Source organism: Rhinolophus ferrumequinum, chromosome 7 (genome assembly GCF_004115265.2).
Source record: "Rhinolophus ferrumequinum isolate MPI-CBG mRhiFer1 chromosome 7, mRhiFer1_v1.p, whole genome shotgun sequence".
NCBI classification, from domain to species: domain Eukaryota; kingdom Metazoa; phylum Chordata; class Mammalia; order Chiroptera; family Rhinolophidae; genus Rhinolophus; species Rhinolophus ferrumequinum.
Window position 1 is genome coordinate 34,720,916 of NC_046290.1, and position 11,172 is coordinate 34,732,087.

At 32.8% G+C, this 11,172-nt stretch overlaps 1 protein-coding gene across 1 annotated transcript in view; it reads left to right on the plus strand.

Moving 5' to 3' along the window:
• The window catches only part of DDX4 (DEAD-box helicase 4), a 61,490-nt gene extending 53,553 nt beyond the window's left edge, over positions 1–7,937 (plus strand). The window contains exons 20-23 of the mRNA XM_033110682.1: positions 5,695–5,794; positions 6,597–6,867; positions 7,024–7,134; positions 7,829–7,937. Of these exons, the coding sequence (XP_032966573.1) occupies positions 5,695–5,794; positions 6,597–6,867; positions 7,024–7,134; positions 7,829–7,915 (569 nt within the window). The 3' untranslated portion in view covers positions 7,916–7,937. The remainder of the gene's footprint in view (positions 1–5,694; positions 5,795–6,596; positions 6,868–7,023; positions 7,135–7,828) is intronic.
• Positions 7,938–11,172: the final 3,235 nt, after the last annotated feature.

The following is an 11,172-nucleotide window of genomic DNA, read 5'->3' on the forward strand; positions in this document are numbered from 1 at the left end:
ATGTCTATATATCTATATCTATATATACTGGGGTGCCAAAAAAATATATACAAGTGGACACTTTGGTCTATGTTGCTCAAGCAGTAGTTCGCCATAATCAGAAGTGTCTGGACACTGATGGTAACCACTTGGAGCACTTCTTGTAATTGCAGAAGCTGACCGTGACTTGTATTCATCTTTTGTTATCGGTATATAGTGAGTATTACAATTTTAATACAGTTTTCCTTTTTAAAAATGGGTATACATTTTTTTTGGCACCTTCTGTGAGTGTGTGTGTGTGTGTGTGTGTGTGTGTGTATGTGTTTGTGTGCATTACTTTTAGTTGCAATAGAGGTATAAAAGAAAAAAAGACAGTAAAAAGCACAGATAACCCTGAAGGATGTTCTAAACCAGAGGTATCCAAACTGCGGCCCGCAATCCATTTTTTATTGGCCCGTAGCAAATTCCAAAAATATATTTAGTTTACTTAAATAAAGCAGGTGAGGCAATTCATACTTCACCTCGAGTGAGTGGCCTGGCTGTTTGTGTATTTTGCCACATATGGCCCTTGGTAAAAAAATGTTGAAAAAAGTTTGGACAATAATCTGTTCTAAACAATAATCTTTTTTGCTCTTTTCAAAGTATTTCACAATTTTTCCTGACAGCCAATATCCCCTCATGATCACAGTAATCTCAGAGATTATTCTTGATCACAAGACAGTCTGGTCTCATTAACAATATAGGCTACCTTGAATTTGTTGTGCAAATCTAATATTGAACAGTTACTAAAGTCTTAAAATTAACTTCTGTCTGGAAGTTTTCATTAGAAATGTGAGATTGAATTTTTAAAGGCTTCATTATTTGCTATCTGAAGAATAGAAACTAAGTCTAAGAAACTCTCTACCATATTTCATCCGCAATTCCTAGAAATTTGAGTGAATTACTCTCTCTTCTAAAGGTCCCCCAGATTTTTAATGTAATTAATTCTCGTTTCATTGGCTCTGTTAGCAGTCTACTTTTCATGATTCCATCTACTTCTGGACTTGTCCTAGAAACCCTGCTCAGTACAATGATATGATCCAAAAGTTGTCAAAGCAATGCTACCTTAGAACTTTCTACCCAAGACCTTATTTGAAGTATCAATAGTTTGAAGAGCCTGGTATAATCCTTTCCCACAAGCTTGGAGTCTGTCCTTGGTTGAAGATCCAAATGCTAGCTTCTAGCACAGCCTTGAGGCAAGCATCAAAAGAAAACAAATACTATAGTAGACAGAGACTTAATGATTGTGGTTCATTTATTACTGATAATTGTTAAATAGGGAAGACCTGATGAGGGTTTAATAAGAATGATGCTACTAATAAGGAAATTTGGTTGCTTCTATGGCATGCAAAGTAAAGGTAATAAAGCCATTCCCAAAAAGTAATAGCCAAAATGTCTCAAATGATGATGATGAAGCAAGCCTATTTTCAAGCCTATTTTCAAGACATGACTGTACATCTGATTTGTGAAGGTGGGTAGACAGTTTTTCATACCAAGAATATCAAGTAGATTCACTAAGTGTAGAATAGGAGTCATCTGTATTTTCACAAAATGCCATATGTAAGTCTGATGTATGTCCCTAGTTGAGAACCATTGGCCTAGAAGATGGTAGATTCAAATTAAGAAAGTAGGGTTGTCTGAGAAACAGTACTTGGTTACCAATTTAATTGAAGTGACAAAGCATTTAAAAATAAACGAAAAAGGTAACATGATTGTAAAGGTCGATGGCTCTTTCATAAATAAGGGACCTTTGGCTCTTTGGTTTTTTTTCTTTAATCAAAGACATAGTAATAAAGTCAACAGAATCTCTGCTATCTAGGCTAATTACAAAGAAAAGAGAGAATAACATTTCATATCGTAAGTAAAGGCATTAAATAGTAAACCATGAAGTAATTCCATCCAAATTGATCTTTGCTAAACTTTTAACACATTTCATAACTTCTTTTAAAACACATGTATTATAAATCGGAGCAAATAAAATTGTTTCCAAGTTTTGGCCTTCATTGTGCTCTTTCATATTTTAGAGCAAACCGACACTTTAGGATAAAATGAGTTCTCAGGGTCCCTGAGATCCTCTGAAGGGATCTGTGATGTAACAACAATTTTCATAATAAATAAGGATTATTTATTTTAAAATATACATTCAAAAATAATTAAATTTTTCTTGGTTTTAGTTTTTATTATGGTAAATATCAGTACTTATAAACCACATAACTGAAACTCTTTGGAATTATCAATATTTTTTAAAGAGTATAAAGAGGCCACAGACCAAAAGTTTGAGAGCCACCACTTTAAGGAAAAACTATTCTTTTTTTCCTTGAAAAACAAAAGCATATATAGTTTATTTCCTCTATCACTATTGCTCCTAGTATAATCCCAACTACTTTTGTTAATTATAACTTAATCACAGTAACTTCTATTTTATTGAGGAAACTGGAGGTGTCTCAGAGGAAGGACAACTGAGATGTCATATGCAAGCATTGTAGCTGGTTACCAGAGCTCATGAACTTTCTATACTACTTTCTACACCACACATATCCGTTTTATGCTTTGTTAAAGTGGCAAAAATGAACATGCTCATTAACATGGTTCAAAGATACTGCCTTTCTATATAGCAAATGAAAAATAAGAAACAAAAGGATATAAACTTATGTTTAGTAATTAATGTTGGAGAATTCTATATTCAGTGGTTATCAATTAACTCAATTAGAGTCTATAAGTTACCTAAAGCTAAAGATCTTGGAAATTATTCTTAAGATGACATTCTGCAAAACATAAATGCTATTGAATAATGAGTCAATTTAATTGAATAGATTTATATTTTCATACTCTTAAAAATTATGGAGAATATTTATTTGACTGGCAAACCTCTATATGCTAAGAAAAACTCAAGTAAAATAAGGTACATGTTTGTATTATTCTTACATAGTGATAAATTAGAGAAAATACATGTTTTTTTAAAAACACCGAAGTTAGTAAATTAGTCTTGTCTACCAAAGACTAATTATGTGAACTTGAAATCCTAAATGTGTCTCATTTAGTTCCCATAAGAAGAATTTTTAAAAATATTTAATATAATTAAAGTATTAGTTCAGTTTATTTTATGGGAATTTTAGGAATATTTATCTCAATAAATTATTTCTCTATTTTGTTTATCTCTATAAAGCAATCAGAATTGAACTCCTTTATTTTAAAATTTAATTTGTTAATACTCTTTGCAGGGTACAAACATACTGATTATACATAATGATAGGTGAAGCCCTTTCTGAATTATACATAAGGAGTTTATAGTTTCAGTTTTACCACTTCAACCACAGTTCAAAGAATGAATACAAAAATATAAAAGATTTACAATCTAGCTACCAAAGCTGGAATTCTTTTTAGATTCTTAATTGATTTTAGCTCACAATGGACTAACAGACAAAAGACTAACAAAATGGATGCTCTGTCATTTCTCACCCAACAGAATAGGTAACTGTAATTCATTAATCCTTTTACAGAGATCACCAAATTGTCCAATCATAAAACTAAATTTGCAATTACTTCTGCCACCAATGGGGTATAGATTATTGTCTAAACTAGAACAAATACAAAATCAGTAGAGAGGAAAAAAACACTAGTCAGCAGAGTTAAATTTTTATGGCCACTAGGGATTCACACAGGGAACCAAGAAAAAATGAGACCAGGGTTTAAGTTGCTCAGTGGTGTTCTGTACCTGCCTATCCCATGAATCAATTTTGGCATTGGGCATCTTGTTGGATGAACTCCAAAACTGTTGAATGATAATTTCTGATAAAACATAAAATCATTACTCTCATAAATAAAATGATTGTGTCTCAAAGATTTAGCTCATTTATTATTGCAGGAATCACTTGCCCTTTTGATTTTTCTACTTTGTTGTCTAAAGCTGAGACATAATTAAATACCATCTTTAAACCTTTCTCGCACACCTTCTATCTTAATGTTAGTTCCATTCTTCCAGTTGCTCAGACACAGCATCTTGGAGTCATCCTTGATTTCTTTCTCTAGCTACATAGCTGATCTGTTAGCAAAATCTTCTTGGTTCTACCATCAAAATATATACAGAATCCATTAGCTGCTCAATTAAAAAATAAAAATCAGATGTTAATCACTTCTTTGCTGAGAGCCCAGTGGCTTCCTCAAAGTAAGAAAGCTCCTGCATTGTTCTTCAAGACCCTATGGAATGGCCTTTATTCCCTCTCTGTCTTCATCTCCTACTGTTCACCCTTGCTCACCCAACTTCAGTTACACTTTGCTCATTACTATTCCTGGGAGGCACACTTCTGCCTCCCAGTCTTGGTACTTGCTGTTTGTTCCCTCTTGCAGAAAGTAGAGGCCATATGAGGGCCTATTTTCTGTTTTATTGAGCTTATTAAGAACACCCACGCCTCAGAGCCTTTCCCACTTTAAAAATGCCCACTCTATAAAAAAAAAAAAAAATGCCTTTGCTCTTTACCTCCCAAGATAATCCAGTATTTCATTATGCCTTGATTGCCCAAGGTATTTATAATGGCATCCAACCCAGAGCTGACAAACTCTAGAATATTTCATGTTCCAACTTTATCTCTTAATTCAAACCTCTTTATCCCCAAAGAATCTTACACGTGATGATAATTAAGTGATTTCTTCCCGCTGCCTTGTAATGCTCTTTCCCCAGAAATCTGAATAGTTCACTGTTTTATTTTATTCCTGTTTTTACTCAGATATCATCTAATTAGAGAGGGTACATCTAAAGTAACCCCCTCTTGGAACTCTTTATCCTGCTGATTTTTTCCTTTATGGGACTTTATGAATGATGTTTGTTGATTGTTTGCACCCCTACAATAAGAGCAGGGGCTTTGTTTCATCGCTGCATTTCCAACACCTAGAATAGTGGCTGGCATTTACTACACACTAAATATTTTTTGAATGAATGAAACCAGGTGATAGGGAGATGGGGAGAAGGATTATGGACAGTAATACAGCCTTCCTTTCATTAAGGCTATAACTGTCATCTTTCTAACAGAGAAATTCCTTACGTGGAAAAATCTCTGGCTTATGCTTGAATTTCTACCAATTAAATACTTGAAGCTAGCAAAGAAATGATCTTTGATGTGTTAAGACTCTGGGAGAAAGTTATCACTTAATTTTCTTCGGATATAAGATGCTTTGGGGATAAAGAGGTTTGAATTAAGAGATAAAGTTGGAACATGAAATATTCTAGAGTTTATTAGCCCTGGGTTGGATGCCATTATTATAAATACCTTGGGCAATCAAGGCATAATGAAATACTGGATTATCTTGGGAGGTAAAGAGCAAAGGCATTTTTTTTTTTTTTTTACAGAGTGGGAAAAGAAAGGCCTGAGACAAATTTGGAACTGCTAAGAGTTGGCAGGTAGATAACATAAGTCTCTACTTCCTGCTGTTGGCCTGGGAAGAGCAAAGGGCAAGCTGTTTTTTTTTTTTTTTTCAGTCCCTAAAGTAAGAAAATAGCCCTTGTCTCTTTATCTTTGACATTCATCCATTCAGGAAATATTTGAGTCCCTAACGCCCAGCCGGCCTGTGTCTAGGTGCTGAGAATAAAGTGGTAGGTGAGAGTTTTCTACTCCTCCCCCCTTTTTTTCCTGTTCCGGATTTTTGAGTTTGAATGTTCATCGTTGTTTCATTGTCTTGTAGGTGATGAAAGAACTATGGTCTTTGTTGAAACTAAGAAAAAAGCAGATTTTATTGCCACTTTTCTTTGTCAAGAAAAAATATCAACAACAAGTATTCATGGGTGAGTAAATTAATATGATTTCCTGGTAGGGAGGTGACTTCTATTTGTCATTTGTTAAGAAACATCAGTACATATAACTAATATGATATAATCTTAGGAGTAGGATTCAGAATTCTCAAAATCTAAACTGTTATTCTTCATCTTCATTTTAAATTTTTATAAGAACTGAGTGGCAGGGACGGGTGAGTTAAAGGTCTGTCTTAAGACTTCCACGTGAGGAGTGGGAACTTCTCAAAAGATGTCACTTAAAGTTCTCTGGTCCTTACATCTGAGATTTTCCTCTGCTGAATCCAATGTTTCTGATGTCTGACATTATTTTATTGGAGTGCTTAAAAATGTCATATTAATACAACTTTGTTGGTACTTTACCAGTGGATCTAAAATATCAGTGAATATGTAGAATTTGAGATTACACTTTTTAAAAAATCTGTGTTTTTGGAGAAAGCACGCTAATCAAGTAGTTGTGTATTTTTTTCAAAACTAGAAAGATTATTAATAGAGATTATTAATAGATGAGCTTTGTCATACTTGAATTTATATTTGGCTGTTTGTATTAGCTGTCATCTACGAATGGGGATAATTGTTCCAACCTCAAAGTATTGTGAGAATTAAATAAAATGATGGCTTGAAGGGAATTAGTATAATACATGGTATGTAAGAAGTAGACATTAATGTTAAATGTTCGTATTTGTACCATTATTAAAAAGAAATTTATATGTTTCTTTATATGTTGAACTTTAATGGTTCTCCTTATAATTTTCTTAAGAGCTGTCCTAAAATACATGTTTTGTTTTCTTTCAAGTGATCGGGAACAGAGAGAGAGAGAGCAAGCTCTTGGAGATTTTCGCTGTGGAAAGTGCCCAGTTCTTGTGGCTACTTCAGTAGCTGCCAGAGGACTGGATATTGAAAATGTTCAACATGTTATCAATTTTGACCTTCCTTCCACCATTGATGAATATGTTCATCGAATTGGGCGTACTGGTCGTTGTGGGAATACTGGCAGAGCTATTTCCTTTTTTGATCCTGAATCAGATAGCCATTTAGCACAGTCTCTAGTGAAAGTACTGTCGGATGTAAGTATTAAATTTTTAAAACTGAATGGAGAGTGTTCTTACCTTATCACCGAAAGAAGACATTTTATACCTGTATATTCAGGAAAAGTAAATTGTTCCAATCTTTGAGACTTTATTTATGCATATCGTATATGAAGTTAATTTTTTTTTTTAAAGGCTCAACAGGATGTTCCTGCATGGTTGGAAGAAATTGCCTTTAGTACATTTGTTCCTGGTTTCGGTGGTAGTACAAGAGGAAATGTGTTTGCCTCAGTTGATACTAGAAAGGTTAGTTGAGGGGAAAATTCAGAACTTGGCTTCTAGTTACTCTTTGTAAATGTTGTGCCTAGTATCATGTAGTAACTATAACAGTCAATATTTTTCCAAACCATTATTTTTATACCTGGGAGATTAGTATTTCTCTAAAATTTTATGTACATATGTATTTTTGGTCTTAAAGGTGAGGCATTAACTTCGAGGTTTATGCTCAAACAACCTGCTTTCCCATATTTGCTGGCATTTTAAATTCTAAGTTGGATCTTTCGAACTTTCTGTACGAATTCCTTACTTTTAGAATTCGGAGCACATTATTAACTAAGATAAAATACTAGAGATATGAGTTTATGTCTTTTCTGATTTGTCAGTTTGCAGGCAACATCGCCTTTATACAGAAACAGTGAGCATACTAATTATTAAATATTTATGTTTATTTATTGAAGTGTAGAGCTTTAAGATTTTCCACTTGCCAAAATTATTGGCTTAAAAATAAAGTGGTTTTTAAAAAAATGTTTTGTGCAATTTAGACTTCCCAGGTTGATATGAGCCTTTTTTCAAATGGACTAGGTTTAGTGAGAATGAAGTTCTTATATATATTTGGGGAAAACATGGTGGAAAGCTTGAGTCCCTGCTCTCAATGTGGGCAGTGTAACTTTAAAGCTGTCATAAAATTAAGTCTTTCTTTCTTTCTTTTTTTTTTTTAAAGAATTACCCGGGCAAGAGCACATTGAACACAGCAGGGTTTTCTTCTTCACAAACTCCCAATCCAGTAGATGATGAATCATGGGATTAAAGCTAAAACAACCTGCAAGTTTGTGGTACAGTTTTGATGCAGAGAAGAAAACAGTTTTGAGTTTTGGTTTTTTAACAGAAGTGTGAAACCCGACACTTGTTCATCTCCTGTCCTTGTTCTTACTCCCACCATTAAAAAAAAAAAAAATCCTTACTGACTAGTTATGTGAAATGCTAAAGTTACAGCGTTGCAGTTACTGATAGAAATAATGTTAACCAGAAAGATTAAAGCATTCTAAATGTCTTGTTTATTTCTAGTGTATTCTTCAGGGTCTTTAGATATGTTTCATGTCTAAATGCTAAATCTTAGTTTAGAGTTTATTGATCCTATAACGAACAATAAGATATATGATACACTTTTGGTTAACAATTACTGGTTCTCGTTTTTACTTAAAAGGAGGCTTTAAAAAATAATGTGTCACTGAAATGTTAGAACATAATTTTCATGAAGCAAACAGTGAAAGACATAAACCTCTTAAGGTGATTTTGACTTTAGATTATTAGATATGTGATAAACATGGTTAAATGTTTGCAATGTGAGCTCTGTACTCAGTGACATAACAAATGTTTGTTTTTATAATATACAGACTTTCCTTGAAAATAAAGGATAAAACACTTTCCCCCCTAAGTTTTCCAACAGCACTTTTAATTTTCGTTTGTTACATATCATACTTCTCAGCTCCTATATTTTGAAATTTTGTTTTATTGAGTCTTATGAAACCAGTGAAGTGAACAAGTCTTACATGAATTAAATATTAATGTACGAAACATTAATACACAGATGTAATGATGAAAATCATCCTTTGAACTCAAGCTATATCAACAAAAGCAATGTTCACTCTTGACATAATTAATTTTTGATATTTTAAGATTAATGAGAGAAAGAACCCTTTTTTCATCTACCAGTATGTGTTTTAAACTTACTGTGTCTATAATGTAGGAAATTCTTAATAAATCATTAAATGAATGAACCAAAACATTAAGACATAAAACAAGTAAAGTATAAATATTAGGGAGACAAAAATGATCAGTTTTGAGTGTATGATGATATTGTTCACTTAAAAAAAATCCAAAGTGACATGTCCTCAACATATACGTTGTAATAGGAATTTGGTTAGTAAATGAGGCATGGCTTATGAAAAGAGGAGTATTCAACAGATGTTGTTAGAATAAATAGATGCCTACGACATACCATATTCAAAATCAGTTCCATGTGAATTATAAAAACTTTGAACTCCAAAAAATAGAGTTAAATATTAAATCTTTGAATCAGGGATGAGAATTGACTAAGCTCCAAGGATAGGAATCATAAAGGAAACAACAAATTTGATCACTAAAGGATTATTTACTTACATAAAAAGTAAAAGCAGGCAAGGAAAAATATTATTGTGACTACAGTGGACTATCAACGTCTAGGTCTTCATATGTGGATATGTAGGAATGCCAATAGACAAATGCGCAAAAGACAGATGACTCAAAAAGGGAAGTTCAACTAATAAAAATAAGGGAAATATTTACCTTATACTCCATAATTTCACTTTTGGAAAAGGCTAAATGAATGAAGATGTTTGCATTGTTACTGTAATATCTGTGTCTTCATTTTCTCTTTGCTTGTTTTGTTCACAGAGATTGTTTATAGGCCATTTGTCTTTGTTTTGTTTTTTTTTTCATTTCCTCAGAGAGCTTCTTGGTCATAGCCTGATGGCTTTAAAAGATTTTTTGAAGATCCTTTGTGTGTCAATTACTATAGTCACATTACTGAATCAAAGTAAAAAGGGAAAGAAAATTATACATAATTTCACCATCGTTACAAACCAAGTGTAAATGTCCCTATGTTCAATTACTTTCCTCATTTCTAGGTATAGATTTGAATGATTTATTTAAAAAATATCAAAGTAACAGATACACATATGATTAGAAAATAAAATCTAGAAGGGTTTAAAATAGTAAGCAATATTCTCTTGCCTCTCCCTTTTCAAATTGCTGTTCCACATCCTCCTGCCTTTAAACATTTTTGGTGGTTGCCATCATATATTTTCTTTTTGTCTCACCAAGGTCAGACTTCTATTGACTTTATGTATAAGAAACGATTTAACTCACCTCACCTCTTACTTCCTTGGTAACTTTATATTTTCTCTACAGTTGTATTGTGATATAATTAACATACATCACTGAATAAGTTTAAGGTGTACAGCATAATGATTTGACTTACACATATTGATAACCACAATAAATTTAGCATCCATCATCTCATACGGATACAATAAAAAGAGAAAGAAAAAAAAACTTGGTAAAGCCACCCTTTTCCTTCTTTCTTTTTATACTGTAATATCTGTAAATATCTGTAAATTTACACTTCCAAAGTTAATATTCGCATTCTATTCTATAACCATAAAACTCCCTTGTTTGGTCTATAGTCTGATTTTAAAATTGGAAATCTATAGGCAGGGTTTACATTATGTAAATATTCTCTGAATGGGCCAATTAACGCAGTCTGATTACCTTTACTATTCTTCCAATTTTATGACCTCTGTTTATGGTTCCATGGAAAATTTATGTCAGGATCAAATAAAAATTGATCAAAACCATTCCACATACTAGTTTGCTATAAGCTTGGACCATACTCTTTGAACAATTTGTTCAGCCTGTAGTTTGCCTTTCTTCCTTGCTGGGAGAAGAAACATGTCCTTTTCACCATATTATTATGTTTCAAGGTTTAGTTAGTGTTCTCTGAAAGCTTGGTCCCAAAAAATTGGTATTCTTAAGTTTTATAATGAGTGGGCCATTTAATTTCAGCTCGTACATGGTGTGCTTTGCAGATCATCCTTTTCTGGGGAGTGTTTTATATCTATGCTAGTTTTTCCTAAATTTTCTGTGTTCTTTATGGAACTTCTATTAGTCAGATGCTAGAAGTAGAATTAATTTCCATATCTTATGTTTTATGTTTTTTCATCTTTTTGCTTGTTGTGGTAGAATTTTTATTATTCAGTCCTTTTATCTATTTAGTTTTTTAGCAATTATTTATTTTTAGGAGCTTCCTTACTTTTTGTCTTTCCAAATGTTGCTTAATAGTGCATTTTCTGCTTCATTAATACATTTTAACCCTGGAAGAACTTAACCTAAGAAATCATTTTTACATTTGTTTTCCTGCTGTTTGGCATCAGAAATCTTAAGCCTTCCATTTATAAGGTGTATGTATTTTAAATGCTAGCTTAGCGTTCAGCAGTCTGTCCCAGCTTTGTACCTTTTTCTCCAGCT